The 26,777-nt window shown below is 45.2% G+C and overlaps 1 protein-coding gene across 6 annotated transcripts; it reads right to left on the bottom strand.

The window, feature by feature from the left end:
* Nucleotides 3,837–24,650, bottom strand: MTHFSD (methenyltetrahydrofolate synthetase domain containing). Of its 6 annotated transcripts, none has more exons than XM_021408464.1 (9): nucleotides 24,561–24,650; nucleotides 24,303–24,406; nucleotides 22,715–22,828; nucleotides 22,011–22,124; nucleotides 19,800–19,890; nucleotides 19,389–19,501; nucleotides 19,062–19,187; nucleotides 11,196–11,395; nucleotides 3,837–4,212 (listed from the first exon to the last, which is right to left on the bottom strand). In XM_021408464.1, the coding sequence occupies exons 1-9, from the start codon at nucleotides 24,586–24,588 to the stop codon at nucleotides 4,110–4,112; spliced, it is 993 nt and encodes a 330-aa protein (XP_021264139.1). In that variant the 5' UTR covers nucleotides 24,589–24,650; the 3' UTR covers nucleotides 3,837–4,109. The 6 variants fall into 6 exon arrangements, with proteins under 6 accessions (XP_021264139.1, XP_021264140.1, XP_021264138.1 ...); XM_021408465.1 differs by lacking the exon at nucleotides 3,837–4,212 and adding an exon at nucleotides 5,226–5,528; XM_021408463.1 differs by lacking the exon at nucleotides 3,837–4,212 and adding an exon at nucleotides 5,590–7,363.

The following is a 26,777-nucleotide window of genomic DNA, read 5'->3' as shown; positions in this document are numbered from 1 at the left end:
AACCGAAATAAAATAAAACATGTATGGTCTTTGTACGTGGGCTTCGCGACTGTATGAGCAGCAAATAAACGAGCATGCGGTGTGAGACGCGGAGTTATATCTGAGGAGTCCGTGGGCTCCGCGCGTTTTGGGGCAAAAAAGTCCCGTTTTGGTGCAGACTTGAAAGGGCCTTTATTGGTTTGGGCTTGCGGTGCTCGGCAGGTCCTGGAGTTTCCCTTTTGGAGGCGCGGAGCTGTTGGAAACGGGGACGCAAAGCGAGGAGGGAGGAAAGTCGGAGGTGATTTTTCTTTCTTTTTTTTTTTTTTTAATTATCTGGATGGTTTTATTATTTTGCCCGAGGAAGAAGTGCAAGGCGGTGTCCGACGGCTCCAGGCCTCTGAGCGGGGTCACCGCTGAGCTCAGCTCTCGGCTCTTCCTCCTCCTCCTCCTCCTCCTCATGGCCGGACCCTGCGTCCTTTGGAAAAGCCACGGGGCAGCTTTCCGCAGGCTTTCCTCACCGTGGAATAACTCAAATACACCAAATTGAAGCAGGTAACCGGGGGCTGGCGTTCTCCTAATCCCAGGGATGCGTCCGTGCGCCGCACTGGGCACCCAGCTTGTCGCAAAGGGTTCGGGTTTATTTGCTCTGTTGGAAGGTACGGCCAACCCCAGGATGTTCCAGGCTGGATGTGGCTATGGGCAGCCTGCTCTAGTGGTTGGCAACCCTGCACTCGGCACAGGGGTTGAAACTCGATGATCTTTGAAGTCCTTTTCAACCCAGGCCGTTCTATCATTCTATGATTCCACGGTTCTATGATTCTGTGGTTCTGCTTTAACCATCTCCATAAGCCAATGAGCCCGTATCAATGTCTCTTACCAATGGCACGTGCATAAAATAGACGTGTGCAAATTAATCTGATTACTCAGTTGTGTATGTCTGTCTTCGTCCAGGCAAATGAGCTTACGGCGCGCTAAATAGCCAAATGCTGTGTAATGAGTTTAATTAAAAGCCAAGTTAGCCGGTAACACACACATACACACGCACACAAAAGCTTTCTAATTAGCTGTCTAATTAAGGCAGGTGGGAAGGGCTTGATGAGAGTTGCTGGAGGCCTCTCTCTGGGAAGTTTAATTAATTTGGGGGCGGGTTTTTGTTTTCAAGAGTAGGTCTAAGCGAGCAGCAGTCAACTTGCAATGCTTATTGGGGTTCCCCTGTTTTTGTGCCTTTGTGGACTGATCCTTCCCTCCATGCTGTGTTGGCCATCCCCGCTGGAGGCGAGCCACGCTGTTACCATCTCGATGTGCGAGCTGAAGGCTGAGGTTTGATTCCTGACGCACATATCTGCGCTAGGTGTGGCCGAGATAAAGGCTCGGGGTTAGGAGTTCAGTCTCTGCCAAGTGGTTCTTCCTTCCTTGCAATCTCACTATCACTTCTAAGGTTCTTTTTCATCCTTCAGATTCACTTTGGACTCGGGCACGTTATCGATCTGCTCACAGCTTGCGGTCCGCGGGGCTGGGAAGGGCAGGCAGGCACTCCTCAATCCGCAGCTCCAGCCCGAGCCAGGTTTGATATCTGGTCCCCAACAAAGGTTTGTGTGATTCCTTTCCCTCTCCTCCCGTCGGTTCCCTTTGCCCCACGCCACCAAACCTGGAAAAACAGAACCACCGCATACCGTGGACGCCACATATTCCTCAAGCCAGTGAGCGCAGTCTAAACAGGCAGCTCTCCATCTCCGACACCTACAGCAGGGAGTAGAGGGCGAAACCCCCCAGGCTCCTGCTCCCAGCCCTGGTTCTGCAAAAGACAAACCCGCTTTTTTTTTTTTTCCCTGCATACGCTGTCCGAGGGGATGGGAATATTCTAGCTGTTAGCCCAACCAGACCCTTTGTACAAGCTCTGTGCGTGTGTTTGTGTGAGCGGGGAGCTCTGCTGGGAGGTGAGGAGGAATAAGCTTGCTCAGAAATGCTGCTGGAGCCCTGTAAGGGGAGAAGAGGAATAGGCTCGCTCAGAAACACAGGGTTTGCTCACGGAACTGCCTCCCCCTGCCCAGATCCGAGCCGTGCCCAGCTGATGCGGATCCATTCTGTAGTGCCGATTTGCTGGCTGTTGTGCTGCGCTTTCGGAGCACATCAAGAACCAGGACCTGGTGCTTCCCACCAGAGTTGGCACAAGACGTACCCGCGGCTCAGGGGATCCAGAAGTCCCCACACGTGCTGCAGCAGGGCCAGGCCGTGCCATAGCGGAGCATTGGGGCAGCAAGGCTCATCCCCAGGTGTCTCCTCCCAGCCTCTTCGGGCTGCCGCGGAGCTGGATGCGCTCATCTACCGGCCTGCTGCTTGTATACTTGCGCCTACACGAGTGCTTGCTTCACGGGGGCACACGGCGCTCCCGCACGGGGGGATGAACGCGAGAAAGAGCAGCCAGAAAGTCCCCAAAGGTGCGAGCCGCGCTTGGACGCCCTGCAAAAAGGCAGCGTGGGGCCGGGTCCTCGTGCGAGGGCGAAGAGGGACGCGGGGGCGATGCGGGGCTCCGCTCGGGGGGGCGGCCCCGGGGAGGGCCCCGTCGGGGGGCGGCGGAGCGGGGCCCGTTCCCTTGGCGGCAGCGCCACCTGGTGCCGCCCGCATGGAAGGGGTTTTCCCCAGCGGAGGCTGCGAGCCCGGCTGCTTCGGGAGGTTTCTGCCCCTTTCTTTTCCTTTCTTTTTTTCTTCTCTTCCTCTGTGGCATCCAGAAGGCTGAAGGTGAAAGGCTCTTTACTGCGTCTTCAGATCTAGCGTCGAAATGTCGGTGATGGGGCACGTCTGACAAACCTCGTTCACGGGATGCTTCTGGTTCAGGCCTGTGCTGCACCCAGGTGGGACAGATGGGGACATGCGGCAGGGGGATAGCATCGAGTATCCCAGGAGTATAGATACCCCTGGTACAGATGCATGATGCTTCTGGGCAGGGGTGGTTACCCAGACTAGCAGAAAATCTGGTACTTGGGAGACTTTACTGGTGGAAATAGATCCTCTGAATCTTACATGGGCATTTGGAAGGCCAAGTGCTGAGTTTGGTCTGTATTTCTTAGCAGGTGGAGGCTCAAACTGGGGGGTCTGTTGAACCCAAGAAGCTTTGGCCTTTGGTGGATCTGAGTCACGGTTTTTCGTCGCTTTTGAAAAGGGGACTCTAATTTCTTTGGGAGGACCACAGGCTTTTACGAAGCCCAAATTTTGACATCTATTCACTTTCCATGCATTCTTAGAAGTGGAACTGACGCCTGACATCAGGTTCTGCAGGAAAAAGAGTGCCAGCTTTGCTCATGCGAGCTTGGCATTTGCAAGAAATGTTGCCAAGAAACTTGCCAAGAAATGTTTGGCACTGGGAATCACACTCAGGGACACCATAACTGACACAGGTGACTGTGGGTCTGGCTGCAGGAGATCCCTGCCACGAGCAGGAGATGCACAGGGTGCCAGCAGCAGCTCTGCTGATCCTTTTCAAAGGCACAATTATCAGATTGGCTCAGGAAGTGAGGGAAGGCAGGCAGCTCAGCTGTTTTAAATAACTTCCATTGCCAGAATCCATCCTGCCCAGTAAGCAACAAAAATGAGAAGATTATTAAGGAAAGATAGCAAGAAATGAAGCTTGGTGGTGATTTTCTGGGATGCAGGGCTGTCTATTTGCACGGGCTTATTAATACTATTTGAGACCAGTTCCCCATTATCAGAGGGAAAGATCAACCTGGACCCGTCCTGCAGGTTCACATACCAGGCTCACATACTGCTACAGGCACACACATCAGAGCAAACATCCATTCTAGAGACCAAATCGTGATCAAATCTGCTTGATCACAGGATGAGATGCTCGGACACTGGCAGTGCCTCCACCCTTCAGTATTTCTTACATTGAACACAGTTCTTTCTTTCTTTGAGGCAGCGGGAGTTGAAAGACCCGGAATGGTACAGAAAGTGCAGTTCTGCGGCTCAGCTCAGCTTCAGGCTAATTACTGAAAAAATAAGCAAACACACCTGGAAAAGCAAGATGTCAGAGCCTGGAAAGTTTTGCAGGGAGTTAAAAGTAGCAAGAGTTCACTTGGAGCCGGACTTGCTACAGCAATTGTGCTCCTATATGGTAGAAAAGATACTGAAGATCAACCACGAGAGTAATGGCTTCCTTCAGAGAGATGGAAACGCCAGCCTTTGGAATCTGAGCAGTGCAAGTGCCTGGAAATGCTCTGAAAACACGATATCCCTCTGGAAAAAAAAAAAAAAAAGAACCTGCAAGTATTACTCTTGTCTGAATGATTAACTTTATTTTAACAGATTGCTCAAAAATACTAAGGAGTGGCTGCAATGGATACACTAATGCTGAGAAACGTCGAGGTTTTTGCAACATTTCATGAATGTTTCCCTTCCCTCCCTGCCCTTTTACTTTCCCTCTCATCTCGCCGTCCTGAATGTTTGCTTTATTCCTTCAAAAAATCATACTTTTAGCTCCGTGTGTTTCTGCATGGGACGGGTGGACCGCAACACACCCGCGTGAGTCGCTAGACCTCTGGAGGAGGCACGTCTTAGAAAAAGACTTTATTTTCTGTCCCCTGTCTCGTTTCAAAAGGGAAAGAGAGCTGTGATTTGCATCCCTGGAATGGAGAGGCTTGCAGCTGTGCGCTTTGATTGACCAAAAGGCTCTCGAGGAGCAGGAGGACCTGTGGGATCACACGATGCCCAGCCACAGCAAGGCTGCCTGGTGGCTCCATAGCCAAGTGGTGGCAGAGAGATGGCAGCGCTGCAGCTCTGCTGGGAAGAAACAGGGTGCTGGTAAGAAATAAGGTGCCCTCCTGGCATGTAAAGAAGTCTGAAGGCCACCATGCTGTGTGTGTTTTTATTTGCCTATTGGAAAAGCGAGCTGTTGATGAGTTTCTAACCCGTCTCTCCGGTTGTTTCCCGAAGCGCTGGGAATTACCAGCCTACCAGGAGCCAACTCTGCCTTCCTCGTTTTTCCATCTGTAAAATGTGGATGTTACTGGGGCCACTGTAAAGATGGACTAGATAGGTCCGTATCCTGAAGTCATTTCTCCCTGTGACTTCAGTGAGATGCCCAGCCCAGAACAATGGCAGGATACACGACCCTAAACATTTCTGCAGCGCTTTAAAAGATGAAAAGCGGTGACTTTTATACCTATGTAAGTGGAGGGGCAGAGAGATTTTTCATGGTGTTTACAGCGGACATCACAGGCATTACACATGAAAACATGGGAAATGGGGCATTTTTCTCGTAGAGAGATAATCTTTAATAGATGGCAACGAGGAAACAGAGGCATTCATACACAAGTGCCTGCCTCACAGAGGGGTATGTTTGCCTGCCTGACATGGCCACAGTCACAGATGTTTCCTCCAGAGCCAGAATTGCTGCATGGGGTTGTTCCTTCTAAGGAACCGGAATGAGAGAAATCTCAGCACATGCTTTTCCTTCCCCTCCTCACCCCTTGCTGTCGCTGAAGAGAAAAATGCAATGACTGACTTTCAATGAAAGCATTCTCCTAGAAACGTTTGTTTCTTCCTTTGAAGTCCTAGAAGATGAAATTAAAAAGAAAAAAAAAAAAAAGAAGAAGAAGTCATGACTTGAAGCTGTTATTTAACCACCCCTTTTATTTTACTGGTCTCTGATCATAGATAATGAGCTAAATCATCTGTCCTTAAAGACTGCTTCCTGTGAGGGAATGAGGGGTTGATGTGAATGGGTGCTGGAGGGCTGGATGGGGACCCGGCTGTGTCACACAGGAGCAGGCTTTGCTGTCTTCCCACCCTGATGTTATTTTTTTTCCCCTTGTTCTCTCCATGGAAACAAATAATCTCTGACTCTTGTCACTTAGAGAAGACTACACAGCAACATGCCTTGTTTACTCACTGTTGTCTTTGGTGGATTGAAGCTGTGTGGCCTTGTCCACGTTCCAGGAAATGCATGGACATAGCTGTCTGAAGGAAAACCCTCATGACTGTATAGTTTTCAGTGCTGAGTGGCAGTTAGCCACCTCGTTTTTATTGTTAGCAGATCACAATGTTGCCTCACTGCTCTGTGCCACACACCACGCTGTGACTAATATCGTTCAACAAAAGAAAATCCCCTCCAAACTGACCACGTTCTCAAGCCTAATGGACCTGGTAGAGGCTCCATCCCTCTGATAGTGTTTTCTTTTTGCATCTCTCCCCTAAGTGGGGATAGAAAAGGATGAACAGAGGGGGCAAAAATCACTCTGGGAAGCTCATATAGCACCTAGGGTGGTCGCTGCCAGACTCTGCACCCTCTCAGCTGCCACAGAAATTGGGCTGGGTTTGCTCACTGCAGCCTCTGGAGCTGTTCAGCATCTTTCCCCATTGAACCCTTGAAGAGAGGGGCATGCAATAACGACATCCCAACTTGTTTTGTGCCATGAAAGGAACTGGAAAGAATGCATCGAACCACATGACAAGTGAGGACATCAGGCTGCACAGAGAATAGAAAGACCTCGTTTTTAATTACTTCTGAACAAAGTTGGCTCAGTAAAGTATTTCCCATTGTACTGCTGAACTTTTCTTCTCATCGCGCAGCAGTGAAACACAGGCTCTGCTGCTGCTGCAAGTGGGCTGAAATCTGTCTGCGTTAGGGATCACTTCATTTCCTATTGAATACAGACCATCCATTTATCAAAGGCGGTTTAGAGTTTTATGCAACATCCAGGCACTTCTTTCTCACTGTGGATGTTTTTAGCATGAGAGTCTTAAAATGTGAGGATCTCTCACCCTTCATACAGAAAGAGAATGGGGGTTAAATGGTAAGATGTACATTCTCTCCATTGCTCTGGGCATGTATAGAGAAAAGGGTTGAAGCGTTGAGACTTTGGAAGTCCCAGACTAGTGCTTCAGTCACTGCAGTAAAGAAGGGCTGTGTGCATCAGCAGCCACCTGAGATGAGGCAACATATCCATGTATATGTAGCCAAGCTCACCCTAGGTGCTAACAGCAGGGCCACAATTACAGCTACCAGAAAACGAAGAATTATTACTTTAGTAAAGGTTCTCATTTTTAAAGCTTGTTAATTCAGACAGTAAATCCCTTAGGGCATGGGCTTCGTGGCTTGATCGTTAGTAAAATATCTTGCATAGCCTTGATCTGGGCCAAAGTAAAAAAAAAATGAGCAGGCTTCAGTTCCTCGAGTTTCATTATGAGATCAGAGTCTAAGGATTCACTGAAAAGTATTACATTTCAGAGTTATGTAGATTGAGAGAAGAGTCAGAAGTGACTCATGTACAACTGATGTCTTCCTGAGCGTGCAGAGAGCCTGAAACAATAGACCCAAAAGATGCAAACTGCCCCATTCACTCTTTCTTCAAAATCTGCTGTCTCCTCAAGCAGGAATTTGGTCAGCCTGTAAGAAAGAATCCACATCATACAGCTAGAGATGCCAGAAAGTCATGTAGGCGTGCGCCTTTGGTAGTCTTGTATTACTTAATTAAAGAGCAGTTTAGCATCTTGCATTGAAATGTCACTTAGCTAAAGAAGACCAGCTTCCTAAGCAGTGGTAAGAGCCCCATTCTTAACACAGCTTCTCTTGCTTCAAGACAGAAATCACACTGACTTCAGCATGCACAAGGTCAAACTCCTACCAACTGTGCTAATATATAATGCATTTCAGAAAGCGTAAGATACACCCAGGTCCTCACAGGTAAGCTTACAGAATAGCTTTGCTGTAAGTTATGCTGCTCTTCTCCTTTTCTTTGCAGAATGTAAATACTTGAGAAGTTCCTACAAAATCAATTCTCGTTTTCAACTGTGGGAAGCCTATAGCCATGCGCAGATGCGATAGGACTCCTCATGGTTTTTCATCTCTAAAGGGGAAAGGTTATGTTCTTTGGCCACATTTGTCAAGAGAAAACCCCAGTGAAACTAAGGAGGCCAGCCTAGAACAGTGGGGACTGAAGGGAAACCAAGCCTTGTCATTTCTGAGGACTACTGCTTACCTTCATGAAAACTACTAAACCTCTGCAGGGGCTCTGAACTCTGATGAACTTTCTGTAGCTTCAGGCTCTTTTCAGCAGCTGCCTGTATTAATTTCTTCCTGCAGGTTGTTGCCTCTTGCAGCAGATGACAGAAATGAACTTGTTCACAGCGCAGTTACTACTGATTTGCTGATGCCCAAACGCTCCTGCCATTTATTAACAACCTGGATCAAAAATGACTACTTAACTTGGAAATTATCACTGCATTAACATTATTCCAGTCCATTCAAAATGCTAATGAACGGTCCATTAACTTAAGCTTATAGTAATTACTTCTCAGAACCTAAATACAACTACATACCTCTATCTAGTGAACACCTTTCCAGTAGTGTGGCTTGGGCTGTGAATTGCCTTTTGGGAAAGTAACAGGATATTATATATTGCTTGAAGTGTGGGCTCACAATACTTAAGATTCCAAAAAGTGACAGGCTAAAGGATAACCACAGAGAATCAGCTACATGCATAGCAATCTAGCATAGCTCATGCTACAGGTTGCCCACAGAAGCACAACTGCAAGGAGAAAAGTCACCTGAGAAAAGCTCTATCTAGATAGGTTTATCCAGACAAAACTGGCCACTGACTGCATACAGTGTTAAGAGGAAAGGAAATACACTAACACCCCCAAATTAAAAGCTCTTACTATCAAAATACAGAGAAAACCATTCTGATTTCTTCTGTTTCATTACTTTTGGAGGTCAGCTGATGCTGAACTGTGCATTGTGGCTTCTGGCAAACAAAAAACTGATGACCAAGGTTAGCATAACATAATTCTTAGGAGAACCTTCAAATATGAATGCAAAGTATTTATCACTTACACATTTCTTTTGATTCCTCTGCCTCAGTTAAAAGCAAAAAATAAAAAAAAAACATTATTTTCCCCCCAGCAAAACCTTAAGTGGTCATCAGTGTTTGTTCTTATCTGTGTTGAAGCTTTGGTCATTAATAAGAGGAAACCAGGCAGCAGATGAATTTCCCACAAATGTGACCAGGGAAGGCTAGTTCAATCTGTAATACAAACGAAGATGTTTGAGATAACTGAAGCTTGCACTGGTGAGATAATGCTTTTTAACTGCTCGGGTCACCTCAGCATCTTCACCAGAGCAAGTGGTATCATGAGAGTAAAAAAAGAACATCAAATGATCCCGTTACTTAATTTGCCATCACCTGGAAGGGGGAGGCAGTGATGTACGATTATTTTTTGCTTTTCTTTCCTCTGCTTTTTAAGCCTATGATGTAATGAATATGTTTAAGTAGTAATCTAACTCTTGACTCTTATCCTTGAAGCACACAGCTACTGAAACAAGATGCAGGGGCCTCCGTAGTCTGAAATCAAATGTAATCACTAAGTGATACCGAAAATAGTATCTTGAACTGGAGGAAAAGAGAGCATTTAAGAACACAGTGCTCTTTCTTCAGGAACTTCTCCTTTGCTGACCTTACAAGAAGTTGGAGCAGTGCTTTCCTCGAGTCCATCTGCACAGAGCACACGGTAACACTGAGAATTTACTGAATACCGTACAAAATGTCTGACCCTCGAGGCATAATTACATGCTTAAAATACACATAACGGTACCCTCTGGCTAAAAAAAGTTTCCAACTCACATGTAAAAAAAAAAAAAGTTTAAAAAAATCAATTTGGATGCTTACTTTGACTGCGTGCCCAGCATCAATGGCAAAAGTGCTCCTGTTTAGAAAGGATGGTTCAGCCAAAATTTAACTTGTTTTTCAGGAATAGGGAACCGAAGGAAAAAAATACAATAAAAGCCATACCGTATAAATCATCATTCCTCTTTACACTGTTCATTTTTGCACATTTGCATGTGCAAATCTTAGCATTCGAGGGAGTAGTTGATAGTGCTTTTGCAATAGAATTTGACAGTGTTGCTCTCTAACATCACTCTGATGTTGTGAGTGTAGGAAGGCCTTGCTACCATCTCCAGTGACTTTCAAACAACTCAGTATCAGACTGGTCGTCAACAGGTTTTGATTATGATTTGGCTGCTTTTCATTTCCACTAGAATGACTAGCTGTTAACGGAATTTCACAGAGGCAATGGAACCACACCATGTTATAAAAGACAAGGCAATCAGGAAAAGCATCTGTTTTATAACCACCTGCATCCACGAAAAAGGCACCTGAAGTTTTATAGGGAGAAAGCTGGAATCTGCTTTCCTCTCCCAGACTGACGTTTTTACAGAGGGCTGAATTAACAGCTCAAACCTGAGATGGAAGCTACCCGCTCATCCACCTGATCTTAACAGCTATGACTAGAACTCAGGGGCTGAGGCAGTGTTTTTACAGCAGTTCTTTAAGAGCACTAAAAGGCCGAGCCCTCCTCCCCCATTTTTATGAAAAATACGCTGAAAATTCCCAAGAGGCAAACCCTGTTTCTTAGTAAACATAAGTGCAAACCCTAAGACAGATTTTTTGCAGCTGGCTTTAAAGCTCCCAAGTACAAATCCGCAGGTACAATCTGCAGATGACAGAACATAACCACCTCACTCCATGTGGCTGCACGCAGCTACCAAAGGGCAAGTTTTTGATCCAGGCCTAACAGATGTACACTGAAAAAGCAAATCACCCCAAGGCCAACGAAAAGCAAACACACAGAGCGTGGTTACTTTGTGGATAACCACTTAGAGAAAAGGCTCCTCTGTCATCTATCTTGACAAATACACTTTGCACATACGACTGCAGGAATGAGGCAGGCAAGTCATCTATGAGACGTGTGCCTCATTTATTTGAACACATGGCTTTGCATTTTGTTGTTCAGCCTGTAGAGATCAGAGCATGCACTAACAACCTTGAAAACTTAGGTCTGCTTCTTGCAAAACAATAAAAACGCCCTTTTTTTTTTTTTCTCTTCTTCTTTCCTCTATTCATATTCATTTCTGACTATTGATTTCTACTTGCCCTTTGTTTCTCTGATTCTTGGCCAGCTCAACTCGCAAAGTATTACCCCCGAGGCTCAAGCCTTTCAAAGAGGATACAGCGCTCTCTGCGGTTGTTTTATCCTTGTAATCGAGAAAAGCCCTGTGCTGTGCTCCCTGCCAATTCACTCGTAAAGGAGTTGCATGGAATTCCCTTAAAGCACATTTCAGCTCGCTCACTCTTAGGCAGGGAGGTATGTTCCCCACATACACAGTAGTAATCACGCCAGATCCCTCTAATCTGGGACTTAAAGAATCACTTTCAACATACTGTTGTCCTATTTCAGCTGAGCCCGTTGAAGCCTGCGGTCTTGTATTTCCAGCCACTGCCTTCTCATTTAATGCTGCTGACTTGCTGGCATTTGCAAAGTCTGGCTGTTCATCTTGGAGGGTAACATCCTTGCCCGCCTGTTTCTCTTCGTACCGAAGACTCTTAAGGATGGGGATTTTCCCCAGCATCTCATAGCTGACCTAAAAATGGAGGAAGACAGACATAATTATGAGTTTTTTTTTCTTCTTCCAGAAAAAGATGACCATCAAGACACATTTGTACCATAAAAAGAGAGGACTTTATTATATTGCTGCCATTCAGAGTGCCAGAGCATTCAAAATGTTACTAATTGTTGGCCGGATTCTGAAGCTGCTCCCTAAATACACACTGCGGGACAAAAATAAACATTAGTTACTCTTTAAGCAAGTACAATGTAGATCCAGCAGGAAAATCAAAACCAAACTCAGAGCTAGTCGATTTTGACATTTATTTATCAGGGCACTTTCAAATTTGCATTCTCATTGTTATCCCTTAACGTTTGCTTCGACCGAGGCCCTGTGCTCCTGCTCTGGCAAAGTCTTACATGCCTACAATTCATCAGACCATGAGGCACTTTCGTTCTGCAGACCTCCTTGCTTTCTTTACCCCTGAAAACAGGATATCCCGTAGGTTGGGTCATACAATGGGGAAGGACCACGGTGTTAGCTTGCAGCTGGGGAGCGTGCCTTGCAGTGGGGCTCCTACGAGTGTGGGCCCAGCTGGAGGCACGTTCTCTGGTTGTAGCACATCACCACAACCCTCCTCCTGCCATCTGACACTACACACCACCCGCAGCTACTCAGCGGATCCCACAGCAGTCTGCTGGGCTGGATCACAGAACTGAAGAGCTCCCCAACGCTGTACTTTAAAACTGTGAACCCTCTCTCCCTCCATCCAGCTCCAGTTCATAAGCAGCTTTTCTGGAAGGGCTCTTCCTCTCAACAGCTGAACCCTATCCATCTCAGGCATGAGATGCCCCAGGCTGTGCTCAGCGACTGGCAGGAAACACAGTGGTTCCCTAGCTAATGTGGTCTAGCTCTTGGCTTGCAGACTGCAGTTGGAAGTAGCAATAATTCGTACTTGGCTGCTAGACAAGCAGAACATCCATCAACACAGGATCCAATTCTTAAATTTAGGGAGCAAAACAGAGCCTGGGGAAGAGACGCCTGAGCAAGCAGAGACCCAAGCTAATAGCCCACACAGTGTGAGCAAGCCACTCTCGCAGGATACTGCATCAAAGCTTAGGAACCACGACCTCAGCAGGCTGTCCTGGACTGGCACTGGCATATCCTGGCTAGAATATACCTGCAGATCTCAGCTTAGAGCCCCTGAATTTCAGCATCTACAATTCAGTCAGGCAGGATTCCTATTCTGTGAAGCAAACAAGCAGGCTGAAATGAAATAAAAAAACTACGCTTACGTACAGCCCAGCCTAACACCAGCCTTGTTACTGTAAGAACAAACAACAGAACAAGGCTAACGAACACGGGCAGAGGCTTCCTCTGTTCTGCCACAGTGCAGACCCAGAGTCAAGGTGTTTGGGATCAGGCCCTTTAAACACGCAATCTATGACTGAGAACTTCTGTACAAATCTGGCAGCTGGTACAGAGAGGCAAGGACTTCCTCTGGGGCTCTGGGAGAGTCTGAAAGGTACACAGCATTTTCACATTTTGAAGACCTACTGCTCTATGGAATCCTGGACTAATTTGTTTTTCTCAGCCAGGAATTCAGGCTGCCGGGTTTGACAGCAAATTCCCATTCTCTAGGCAATACAACAACAAACCAATGGCCGAAGCCATCTTACTTCCTTTTTACCAGCCAACAATTAGGAACATTTGTTGTCCTCTGTCAAATTTCTATGTGAAATATAAGCTCTATGCTAATTAAACCAAACAGTAAAAACATTATTCTCATGTAGCTAATCATTCCTGGGCCCAAAGCACAACCTTCACCTATTACCACGTGTATGCACAGTTCCTTTCATGCTGAAATTAAACTCCATTCCTAAGGCATGGAATGGGTGTTTAGCCAGAATGATGAACACCATCAAGAGCAAGACCTCACTACTTTGTAGATGAAGGGAACGGATGAGCAGGGCACTCAGAGAATCACCCTGGAACTTCCAGTCTCTCAAGGACAGACTGAAGATTCAGATAATCCAAGGGCCAGCATACTCTCTCCACTCACTGGAGAGGCCAGCACTTTTTGGCACCCAACTGGAACTCCTGTTTCAGGGTCCCTGCAAACTCAGGAAGATGTAGCTGCAATACTATGTGTGCCTTCAGAAGGATTACAAACTAATTTTCTATAGAAGCTGAAGCTCTGATCATCAAACAACACCATAAGTGGAACCCATCCTTACCTGAAATTCAGCCCTTTGCAGGAATATCAGTAAGAAGCCTCTACAGCAATGTCGCAACAAAGGCAGTTGATTTAGCACTTAGTTTTATTTGCAATAAAAACATTCTGGAATAAATATTAAAGTTCTGATGCTGTCAACTGACATCCTTCTGCCACAGAAGACTGACAGCATTTACCTTTATTAGGTCGTTTTCCCTGGGGTCTAGGAGAAACTTTCAGCTGGATCAAGGCTTTCAAATACTTCCCTATTTTTTGGCCCTTTTATGTCAAGGAAAGGCAGAAACTCAGTTCAGGTATTCAGAGCATCAGTTCAAGAAACCAATTCACCACTCTTTTTGGGGTGCAAGGGGTGAGAAGCAAAAGGGCAAAGGGGGCAGTGGGTGGCACAGGAGGGGACAAAGCTTGCTCTGCTCTCTTGCAAAATACCAAACAAAAGAACGCCTTTGTGGTAGTACAATGTGTTGCTAATTACGACCATGCAAAAAGTTTCTTTTGTCTTGTGAGATGTGGAGGATTACAGTGATTTATTTCCAAGTGGAGAGAGTCCAAAGATATTCCTCCTCTCTTGCAAACAAGCTGCACGTTTCTTGGTGCAGTGCCGGCTGGTCACTCCTTCCCAGCCTTGTTTAGCACTTAAGACTAAGCCAGGATGCAAGGGACTTGAGTTCTGCCCCAAGTCGTCTTGATCCCGTTATGTGAAACTGGGCAACCCCAGTGGCTGAAGCCTCTTTCCTTGCTCCCCACATCCCTCTAAAGTCAGGGCCAAACCATTTACTGATGTTTGTAAACTTTGTATTGAGTGTTGGGAGTTAGTTAAATGATTGGCTTTGGCAGTGAAGCCAGCTGAAGAAGTTTCCTATTATCCCTTGACCACCAATTCCCAGGCCACTTCCACACTTCAGCCTTCTGGGGCTGGACAACAGAAGTGCTTGTGGGTCTGCAGTACAAACTCTGTAGCTGAAGTGATTCAGGTTAAAAATAACTCCACCAAAGGCAATTAATCATTTAACAATCCTGCCTACTCCCTGCCATGGCTGAGAGAGCCTTGGGGAAAGAGGACAGCAGGGTAGATGAATTCTTCTGGCACACAATTACCAGGCTATGGGAAAGGAGCTGAGAAGGGAAATGTGGCCCCTCTCTGACAGAAACCTGAAGAAAACAGAGTCTGGGATGCTGCCTGCCAATAAAAATCTCCCAGCATTTAACCCTGAGCATCCACTCCCATGACACCTGGTTTGGTCACAGAACAACAGAGTGGCAAATGGACTTCTGCAGTGTCCCTGCTGGAACATCAGGGCTCTCTTCAACCTCTGTTATTCCAGAAGAGCAAAGCAGCCACTTTCACTTCTTTGCTGGAAAAAATGAAAGATGTGTTTGCCCTCTGACAGAATGAGTAATGCTGACCCCTGATACAGTGCAGGCCAAGCCAAACATCACTTGGATTTCCCTGGCAATAGAGGCAGCATAGTTCTGATGTACCTCAGATGAGGAAAGGACAGCTATAGACCAGAGAGGGTGCTGGGTCTGCTATTTGATTCTGTTTCACATAGCTCCCCATCTGGGTACACCAGCTGATGCAGGAACACGTGGCACAAGATGGATACAGCCACGGAAGGCTGAGAACAAAACCAAACAATCTTTAGTAGAGGAGAGCCATGTGCCCTTCCAAGTACTGAGGCTGGAAGGCCAGAGCCATTTGGAAGATTCATCTCTGCCCACTCTGAGGGTGGTCTGACCCTAGGCTCCTCTCAAATGCCTCCAGGACAGAGCCCAAATCTCACGTTGTCTCCTTACTCAGTTGCTTGTTCCAAGGAGCACTCCACTCACAGGGGTTTAAAGCATGGACAAAGCCAAGAGAGCCAGGACAGGCCAGCACAGTTGAACACTTTATCATTCATTTGCACAAAATGTCCAAATATGTGCACGCAATCCAAGGGCATATTTCTGGGAGCTGGCAGCCCATGAAGTCTGCTTGTGTCCCTCAGGAGAAACTTATGAAACCCACATTTGGAATTCATCAGCATAAACTGATTCCATGGACTCTGCAGCAAGGGTTAGATTTGCAAAGGTGTTGAGAAGTCTAACCATGCATGGAAACCTGCCCTGCTCATGTTTTCCCCTGCTCTCCCCCTCCCCCAAAAAAACAGTGCCAAAACCAAAACAACAAAACAACTTTGGCTAAACTGACAGTAATTTTCTTCAGATGGCAACAGTGTCTCTGCTAAAGGTTTTGCCAGCTTGCATGTGAGGTTTCTGAGCTCTGACAGAATTATTTTACTTTCCAAATATTCTATCACAGACCCAAATCAAAAGCTATTTGTTGTCAGTTTCTCCCTGCTACTGCACACTAAACAGTAGATCCAGGGATTCTCCCAGTTCATTTCATTTTGGAAACATCTTTGCCTACTTCCATAACATTCTCAGTAAAAATGTGATTAAAAAAACAGAAGGAAATGTTTGCTGGAATGCAGTGATTTTTCCACCAACTTTTCACATTTCCCTCCTTCTGACCCCAAGTATTTTAATTGGTCTATACAGCTTCTATTTAAAATAAGCACTGCGCAAATAGCTTCATAGTTGTGACAAACATAACTGACAGTGTCACAGATAAAGATCAGAGTTCCCCATACAAAATACTAAATGAGAAAGTAGCTTCACAGATTTAGAGTTCCCAGAAACAATGGGTCAGACTTGCAAGAAAGATGAAGCCAAATAACTCTCCACTGGCATCCAAATAAAGCTTTCCAGAGTTCTCAGCTCTTAGCAGCTCTCACTGTCCTCCAAGAGCACTTACTTAGTTTTCAAAAACCTCAACTCCAGTGCAGAAAACTTACCTGTATCAACACTCCAGTACTGCCTTTGTATTTAGATGTGTTTCTAGAGTGCCCAGCACTTATTTTGGTAATGCTTCTTTGGTAATAATATTGTAGCTCCCACGCTTCCCCTGAAGTCTTTAAAAAAAGTTAGCATTTCTATGGCAAGAACCACCGTATGTGATTTGTTTTTTGTACCTGTTCCCATTCTTGACTCACTACTTCCTTCCTACATAGCCCATAATGAGCAAAAACACTCCAAGAGAACACATATCTCTGATATCTCAGAAATTTAGCCCGGAGATGTGCATTTTGTTAATTGTGCAAGTACTCTTTTACCTCTTTGTGAGCAAAAAACAGCGTACCTATTAATGGCTATTTATCCTAACAGCTTCAGAAAAGGACACTCTTTGCAGCAATGCTTAGCAGTAATCCCACGTTTGCAAACACCTTTAAGTCATTGTCTTGGCCTGATCCAGTGAAGGATTCATGTGTTTTTGCAAGGTATTTTACACATCACCCCCTTAGAGCAGTTTAGCTACTTCCTGTTGACAAAACGCCATATTCAGAAGTGGGGCGTTTATTTGCTCGCTATCTCTAGGTTCATTTAGTTTTGCTGAGAAACAGGAATACAACAGCAAAGCCAGGATTTAAAGGAGAAAAGGATGTAGACAAAAGGATAAGAAAATGAGACAGAAGCATGCAGGAAAATCTGATGGGCAAACACTTAAATAGCCACAATCAAATCCTACATTTTTAACACCCTGACAATTAGTCAGACCTCCCACCTCCAAGATTCTCTGTGCAAGAACTGATTGTGGTTACCTGTACAATCACAAACAAGATGAATGCAAGTTGTTCAGTTCCCTGTGCAAGAATAATGCTAAACTCTTTCTTCACACAGACAAGCTGTTCTTGTCTCAGAACAGAAACATTACAATTACCCCCACTCTAGTATTCTCCAGTATTTTTTTTTATCTAATCCACACAAGCTCTGAACAACAGCCAAAAGTTGTTTTGTGTTAAATTAACACTCAACATTTGTAAGAAGTTGTCGTGTAAAGTGCAGTGTTCACAGTGAAAGCTGTATAAAACTCAGAGAGATGTATTCTTTAGACACCGCCACTAATTTTAGTCACAGCTCTGCTAAGCAGCTCCTCAAGCTTCAGATACAAGCCCAAAGGAGTTGCAACAAATATTTTGCAAGCTTTTGAGTAATATAGTGTAACACTGATCTTGACATTTTCTCTGCAAAGGGAAGAAGACGTGCTAAAGTAATGCTGAATTTGATATATTGTGTGGGGACTGACTTGACTTTCCACTGGCAGCAAAATCTACACAAAGATTCAAGGGCCGCTGCGAGAGACTGTTCCCCAGACCTTTAAAAAATGTCACTAGCAAAGGGAAGGAGACAGGGGAAAATAAAAACGTTAGCAAGGCCTCTTACTGAGGCTGCCCTGACACCAAGAAAGACAGACCATAATCAAAAGTATGTTGGCAAGATGGATGGAGCGCAAGGGGTAGGCCTCCAAAACAATTACATTCAATAATATCCTAAGAAATTATGATTCGAAAATAATTCAATGGAAAAAATGCACTGGTGCAGAGGATGCTTACATTTATTTATTTAATTTATTTTAACCTCGAGTCCTCAACCACAGGCAGGGTAAAATACCCTCTCATCATAGGAATAAAAATAGTCCCGGCTACAATTACTTGTTGTAGAAACGTTACCTTAACAAATTTAACTCTTTTTATTTTGTTAGACACTTGCTAACCAACTCCTGATTACCCTAAAATCATTCACTAATGTTTCCTGAGTGGTTTCTGCAAAATAAGGGTATACTATTCATCATTTTACCCAATCATGTGGGATTGGGTCTGTTCCCTAACCAGATGATTTTTGGAATGAAAATCTAATGACAAAGAAAATGCTTTCCTGTCATAAATTTACAGTAGGATAATTTACTAAATGCTCTTCTGAAACCATGTGTGGAACTGCTGAAATTTCTGACAACCTCTGAGAAAAAAAACTAAACAAAAAACCAACATAATACAAGGATTATCAATAAATACTGATACATGATTTCAAGTGGTATCAAGTCACTGTTCTTCCGTGTGAAAATAAGCTCCAGACACAAATGCATCCATCCTTTGGAAGCCAAGCCCACACATTCATTATGTAAACAGCACTGTACCAGCCACTAAGCCATGCTTTTCTTTTACTACTGGAGCAGCACATATTCCACCATTTTCACGCTGTCTAATGGCATAAAGCTGTCCCTAAAGTACTGCCTCCAGAAATTGAACGCAGCCAATTTTATAGAGCACTGAGGAACACAACACCTAAGGAGTGGAAGACTCCCAGCTATGCAGGCTATCACACTGCAAACAATTACAAGAAATGATGTCTTTCTTAAAATCACACTAATGATGTTTTCAGTGACTCTCCTCCTAAAACCCATGTGACACAGTAATTCCAGCTTCAGAAATACACTTCTCCTCCTCAGTCGCTTTTTTGTTTCATCTTACAATCACATTTGCTATTCTTACAAGTACCTCTAAATCACTAAATGTCTTTATAGGTAATATTCCTTAAGGAAGTAAAAATGGGGGACTTATCAACAGAACATTGGTAGCAGAGGTAACTTGCCTTATGCCATATTATTCCACGTGGTTTTGGTCGTTTGCAATTAGTCTTGATAGTTCTTGTTGGCGTGAGTATATAATCAACCGTTAAATCGTGATCACCAAGGAGCTCTTCTGCTATGTCAACTACCTACAAGAAACAAGAAATTAAAAACAGATTCACTAAAATTATACACATTCCTGATGTCTTGTAGCATACAAAAATCTGTTAGTGACAGTGGAAACAAAGCACAAGTGCTACACCAAAATAATTCCAAATCTCTCCTTCATACGCACCATTCAGTAGCCCACAGTTCCAATCTGTCATTAAAGAGTGGATATTTTAACTTACCTGGCAGTCATGCACAATAGTAATTACAGGTGTATCCTCTGTCACTGCTCCCATTGACACCATCATTGCATACTCCATGTCTGCATAACCTTCTCCTTTTCCAATCCTCCAGCCTAAAGTACACAAAGGCACGTGAGAGTAACCAAAACAGCATAGTTTATAGTCTTACAGAAGGCCAAAATCATGGCCTGCATGCTCTAAACCACGCTGCTGTCTGTCGACCAAGTGCTGGTGACACTGACTCTGCGCGACAAGTCCCTGAACCCAACCCAACCAGGAAGAAAAAGACAGAACTCAAGACCATAATTAACATCCAGCGAGATTTTGGGGCCCACCAGAAAGTAGATATAACCTACTGACACTGTGAATCTCACAGCCTCCTCCTGCAAAGCTTACAAGACTTTATCTTACCTTTTTCAGAGACAGCCACTGATCCTACAACGACCAAGTCCACTCGTGCTTTCCCATCGAGACCTACAGGCACACTGTACTCTTTTATGCCCTGCAAGAAAAAGATAATTTTTGGTTCACAGAGTGCTGAGATTTCCAGCCAGTGAGGCCGAAAGCAGGAGCATGTTGATAAATGCAAGTAACTACCCATGTTCCAAAGTGTTTCTTCCATGTATAGCCAAGTTGCAGATGGCTGGAAAGTTATCCTCTAGGGAATCCTAGAATACATTTTCTACTACAGTGAAAAGCATTTTGGCACACTTCAGGGCAAGTCAAGAGAGGTGAGCTCTTTTCTAAGCGAGGTTACTTATTTAGGATCAAAAGCTCGTGTCTGAAACCCTTGATTCAGCATCTGTTTCTGAAAACGAGGGCAAGTGAAACTTCCTACCCTACCACTCCTAACTGGAAGTCATAATACATAAATTCATGTCTACGAACAGTGGCAGAGCACTACAAATTCTTAAATTAGCTCTCACATACAAGCCACAGGGTTAATTTAGACAGACAGCTACAGCCTCAAGATGTTAAATTGTACCTAAAACGCTTTACCGAAGCACAAGCAGGTACAGATGCTCTCCATTTCACACTATATATAGTGCACTGCCAATTTTTCCAGACCCAAATCCTTAAAAGCACATTCCAAATCTCTCTCTATGTTTCCTAAGACTGCATTCCTCAACACTTTGCTGTGTGATCAACATTCAGAACGTGCCACTGTCAAGCTGTCTTTATCAAAAATTTCCTAGCTGAAACACTGATAATGAGCAGAAAAATGCATCGTTCCCAACAAGTGAGAAGAAAAATCTTCGTACAATCATGGAATCATTTGAGTTGGAAGGGACCTTAGCTGAACCTTACATGATCCTGTCATCATTTTTTTTTTTTAAACTCTCCTTGCCCCCTCAATCCCTTCAGGCTCCTCTCTAAAGGAGGCATCCTAATAAAACTCTGTCCAGAGTCATACAAATGAAAAACAGCACTGTACTTTAGCTTTCACACATCAGATGTTTAGCACTTAAGAAGACATCTTGTTATTCATTCTCTCTTAATACACGTGTACTACAGAACACAAACACTCCCCAGACCAATTCAACCTTGTACTGAGTTAATCCTTACAGTAAGGAGCCAAACATTTTCAGTGTGGACCATGAAACCTAAAAGACAGGTAATGTTGTTAGGACTATCAGCAATAATGAACATTATCCACTTCAGAGCAGCGTGGTAAGAACTGTTTGCAGAGTGCTCTGTAAATATAAACTGTTAATAGCTTTTATTCATTAGTACACACACTGGGAGAAAAACACTCATGGAGGTGAGATCATAGATCAGATATGAGGCCTGAAACAGGTCAAGAGAAAGGTCTCTTTCAAAAGAGCTCTTCAACACTGAAAAGCTTAATTAGTTAATGACTTTAATAGACCTTCCAACAAAGAAAGTTGCTACTAATTACCATTCATTTACAACCCTCCATTGTATACAGGATTACTCTAGAACTGCTTTTAGCAGGAGATAAAACTGAATTGCAGACCTATTCATTTTGTACAAGTTACATTTTCACATCAAATAAGGACGCTTACAAAATAACACAGGTTTCTCTGCCGAATGACTTTAGCTGTACAGTATGGCATTTTAACACCAGAGGGCAGCAACATACTACATTTCAAAGAAAACCATTTTAAACACAGTACTTTTGTTCTTCAGTTGGGGCAAACTGCAGAATTAACAGTTCTTTAGACTTAAGATTGTAAAAGAACTGATCTTTCCTACTTAGTAACTCCTAATATTTTAATCAACCAGATTAGGTGAAAACTAGAAAAACTAAAGTGTTCCTTATTCAGTTTACTAGCTCAAAACTGCAGAATACGGGAGCAATATTTATTAGAAGCATAAAGATCCAAGCTACCTATGAAAGCTACTTGTAATGTTCCAAGAAGTATTCACAAAATATATATACTGTTTTATTAACAAATTAATAACAAGAACAATCGCATCATGATTTAAGTACTGCCAAAAAAAAAATCACTGATGGTGGATGTGTCCACAAAACCAGACACAAGATATTAGCAGAACAACATTTCAGGTAGCATCTGGTATTCCAGCTTCTAGCTGGACCATCATAACACCACACTCGTCCACGTGTTAATTCAGACTTTGCCTGTATTGTGTTCCTACTTGAGATGTAGCACATATCCGCAGTGTCTCCTTAGTTGCACCTGGAGGTGGAACAATCCTGTTGAACAGCCCACTCCTCAGACGCGGTGTTGGAACCAACAGAGTCTTCCTTGCCTGTGGGACAACAGGAGTTACCACCTTAAAAAGAAGCGGGTCTATTTTACAGCAAAGAAACATTGTTACTGTCTCATAAATTTCTGTGCTGTCAGTTTGCTAGCAGTAGTTAGCACTGGTGACCATGTAGTGGTCACAGATGAATCCCCCTCACTACAGCAACATTTCAGACAAGGTTTTTATTTAAAAAAATAAAGGGGGGGACATACCTTTTAGTCTCAAGTACATGTTCACAGATACATTACTCATTATAGTAAATGAGCGAATACATAGATCTGACACACATCTGTCACACACTGATCCTGTGATAAATCCAAGCCAATCTGAAGCAAGGCTAACCCAACGTGTTTTTAGGAATTAGAACACAGAGATAAGCAATAAGCTCCACAAAAACATACTAATTTAACAAAACAACACGTGCAACTTGGTCATTTGCCAAAAAGGCAAAGATATGCTTTAACAAGCAGCCTTGTGAAGCTTAGGATGGGTAAAACTCCTGCAGGAATATGGGTAGGAGTTGACCAAGGGGTGCTGCCAAGCACTGCACTGTTGTCCCACTCTCCTTCTCAGGGGCACAAAAGTGCTGTTACCTGCAGCGTAGCTAGCCGAACACCTTCCAGAGGTTTGTCTGGATCCACTTTGATCTCACTTGCTCTGTTGAACACATCAAGCTCTTTAATAGAGCAGCAAGCCTGATGAGACCCCTGTGTGAAGACAGGAATCAAAAGAAAAGAGGACGCATTCACTTACTTCCAGCGTTAGAAAGCGAGCATTCTTCTGGGGAGCATCGGGATTTATTTTTACAGTATTGGCAGCTTTGAACTCCTGTAAACCCAGAAGCCTTGTCGCAGCATGAGAGGCACCCTGTTTTCGTAAGATATCGGCACATCACCAAGGAGTTCAAAAGCAGAGAGGGGAAATTTTTTACTCTTTCATCCCATACAGAAGCTGATTTTAAATATAAGGGACACAGTGCTAATTTTGTGACATTCTGTATGAAAATAACACATACCAACAGAGGCTGAGGACTGACTAATACATTGCAGGCTGCAGACAAAAAGGGGATCTGGGTATGCTCCCTTTGTCTAACTTGGCCCCCATTCACACCTGTCTCAAAGCTGGAGTGTAACTGTCCTTTTTAGTCAATGAATACAGGTTTCTTTAAACACAAGTCACAGACTATTTCTGGACGAACCACCTTCTGGACAAGGCTCTCTCTACTATATTAACCTCAGAAAACTAAAAGTTCTTAATCTAGAACTTGCAAAGCACACACTCTCCCCACTCTGTAATTTTACCTCTGATATCTACTTGCTTAAAAGAGCAACAGAGGCTCCCTCCACGCACTTCAGCACCTATTCCAACGTGGCTCTTCTTAACACTTGAATCAGTTTTGGTTTTTTTCTACCTTAAATCTAGTCAGCCCTTTCAGCAAAAGGGAAGGTAATGCCCCAGTACTGCTCATGGGCCAAAACACCTAGTTCACTACCCCGCAGTGCTAGTTTGGTCAGCCTTTCTTGAGTATATGGCAGACGCATGGGTGCATGCTTTGAGTCCGGATCAGCATGCTCCATCCTCCGAGGTCAAACCCTTAAATACACACAACCTCAGCTTTCATAGAGTGATTTGAGTTGGAAGGGACCTTTATAGGTCACCTAGTTCAACTCCTCTGCAATGAACAGGGGCACCTACAGATTTATGAATGTCTCCAGGGATGGGGAATCCATCACCTCTGGGCCACCTGCTCTGGTGCTTCGCTACCTTTATCATAAAAAAGCTTTTTCTTATATCTGGTCTAAATCTCAGCTGTTTTAGTTTCAAACCATTTCCCCTTGTGCTATCAGCACAGACCCTGTGCTAGAGTCTGTCTCCTTCTTTCTTATAGCTCCCCTTTTTGTGGTCTACCTCTGGACACGCTCCAACAGCTCCGTATCTCTCCTGCACCGAGGACTCCACACTGGACGCAGCGCTCCAGGTGAGCACAGGGGCAAAATCGCCTCCCTCACCCTCCTGAAGGCCTCGGGGCATGAAATTCATACGCCTTCCCCTATCATAAACACGTTTATCTCACCCAGAAGGCGGCTGTACAGCTCTCTGCCACCCTCTACCGTCGCTCCGCACCCGCACAGCCCTCAGGACCGTGTCTGGGGACTGCTGCGGCACTGCGGGCCTCCGTACCTTGAAGTTAGGGATGCGGTGGTGCACGGGCCGGGGGAACTCGGCCAGGCCGCAGGCCTCCAGGTAGTCCCACACCTTCTCCCGGATGTCCCCCTTGGAGGCGCCTGAAAAAGGGCAAAACTCATCTTGCGAGCAGGCACCTCACAGCAGAACCACCCCCCCCACACACGCCCTCCCGCCGCCCCCTCCCTCGCGCCCAACGGTCGCCCCCGGTGACGTCACCGGAGCGCCCCGCCCCCCGGCCCGCGCCCCGCTCACCCGCGCGCAGCCGCACGCCCTCCTGCATGGCGGCGCGGCGCCGAGGGGCGGTGCCTCGCTTCTCCCCGCCCACTTCCGCTCCAGGCTACGGCGGCGCGAAGGGGACAAAAAGGCGCGAAGGCGAAGGGCAGCGATGGGGCTTCAGGGCCTGAGGTGGGGGAGGACTGGAAGAAGGGGAGAATGAGCGCCCCAAAAGGAAGCTCCTGTCTGAGCTCCTCCTGCAGCAGTAGGCACTGTGGCCGGTCCTTAGCATATGGCCCTGAACCCCTTCAGCCTCAAAGGGGACTGACGTCAGTGCGGAAATTTCTGTGTAAAAAAACAAGGGCACAGGAAGAGCACAGCCTTTCTTGCAATTTGAGAGAAAAAACAAACAAACAAACAAACAAACAAAGCCACTTTTAATAAAATAAAGTCCTGAATCCTTGACTGTACTGTTTAACATTGCCCATACCCGGCCTCTGCGTGGGACTGCAGGCCTATTGCTCCCACCAAGCATACTTCTTGCCTGCATTGAATGGGATAGTAAGCAATTTATTGCTGCAATTTATGATTTAGAGAGTTAATGCATTCAACCATTACACTGTGATGAGTCTGGGGCTTCCCATTTCCACACAAGCCCCGTGTAAGCCCTCAAAGGAAGGAGGTGGAGCCCAGGTTCTGCAATGGGGTGCGTTTAGGAAGAGCCTTTTGCTCCCTCTGAGCGCTGCTGGAATCAGTGGGAACTCATCCAGGCACAACAGACCACCCATGTGCAGCTGGACCCGAGTGTTTGAAGCTCATTCCTCCACTTCCTACTCACGGAAAACTCTGATACCGTGGTGGGGAGTGCAGGATCGGGCCTTTGGTGAGCAATTGACAGCCTCTCTGTAGTTCTGCATTGAATTTATGCTCCTGCCAGGGGAAGGGGAGGCTCACAGAATGCTGTTTTCCTTCCTGGGAACTCATACAGACCTCATGCAGGTGCAACGCCGTTGTCTCCCCATTGAGACACCCAGTATTGGGGGACAGTGTTTGCCATTCAGCTCTTCTTATGTTCGTATGCAAGAGCCAACAAAGTCTGCCTGTTTGCTGCCACCAAAAATCACTGCTGCAGCTCCCAAGATGGACGTGGCTCTGCTGCACTCTTCTGCTTTGAGGAAGGGAAAGCAATGGTGCCATGGCAATTAATGCATTCACAATCAAGTGGGGCTCAGATCCTACCAGACCACCTGCATCCCCTTCCATGCAAAATGCTCGCTTCCTTACATGGTTTTGTCTCCCATACAGGCAGGCATGAGCTGGCTCCACAGAATTCGGGATACTTTGCCTTGGGCTGTGAAATGAGTTTGCAGACGGGTGACGTCTTTCTTTGATTCCATGGGTCTGAAACCCTGTGTGCTCCAAATTGCTTTTCCAGTGCCACTTCTCTTCACACATGCTTCAGCCTTTCCCATTAGCATTGCACAGATGCCACTGGAAAGTCTCATTTTAGCAGGAATCAGACAGGGCCACCAACATCCCCTGTAAATGGAGTCAGGCTACTGGAGGTGACTGAATCATTTCTAATAACCATTTTACCAAACTGTATAATACGCTCCACTGAAAGAGGTCGGAAAAGGAGATGAGCATTTCGTACAGGAGACAAAATGTCGCTTTTGCTTGCAGCGCTCACAGTTTGTGAAACCACCTAGAAAAAGGGAGTGCCTGAGTAACGCAGGCCAGGAGTACGAACCCCAGGGTGCACTGTGGACAATGCAGAAAGAAACTCCTTGTGCTGCGGCAATCAGTGCCCTGGAGCGCAGACTGACATGTAAGGGCAGCCACAAAAAACAGACAAAATGCACCCAAAGGTGAATGTTAGTATACATAGCGGATAGTGCTTCGTTTTCAATATTGAAAGTTAAAAATCGGCTACAGATTTTAAGGGCAGCTTGTTTTCACAATATATTCATTGTTTCAGCACATTATCTGGGGTACTGGAAACAAATCTTTCTGACTATGGTGAAATGTATTTCCATGTGTGGCTAAACAGTCTATGATGGAATTTTTGTGCGTACTAAGCAACCCTGAAAAAGAGGTATATTAAGGCTAGTGGGACTGGCCCGATCTAACCCATTTGAGCCCAGCAACTCACCTGCTGTGAAAAGGAGTGGGGTTTGTGTCAGTCCCTTCCTTCCTTCCTTCCTTCCTTCCTTCCTTCCTTCCTTCCTTCCTTCCTTCCTTCCTTCCTTCCTTCCT

This window comes from Numida meleagris, chromosome 10 (assembly GCF_002078875.1).
Source record: "Numida meleagris isolate 19003 breed g44 Domestic line chromosome 10, NumMel1.0, whole genome shotgun sequence".
Classification (NCBI taxonomy): Eukaryota; Metazoa; Chordata; class Aves; order Galliformes; family Numididae; genus Numida; species Numida meleagris.
Note: the sequence above shows the minus strand (reverse complement) of the source record. Positions and strands in the feature narration are given on the sequence as shown.

Coding starts and splice junctions, on each gene's coding strand:
- MTHFSD (XM_021408462.1), bottom strand. CDS start 24,588: ATGCAGGAGGGCGTGCGGCTGCGCGCGG. Junction 22,989..24,302: donor ACCGCATCCCTAACTTCAAG/GTACGGAGGCCC, acceptor TTACGAAAACAG/GGTGCCTCTCATGCTGCGAC. Junction 19,891..22,010: donor GGATATGTGCTACATCTCAA/GTAGGAACACAA, acceptor TTTTTCTTGCAG/GGCATAAAAGAGTACAGTGT.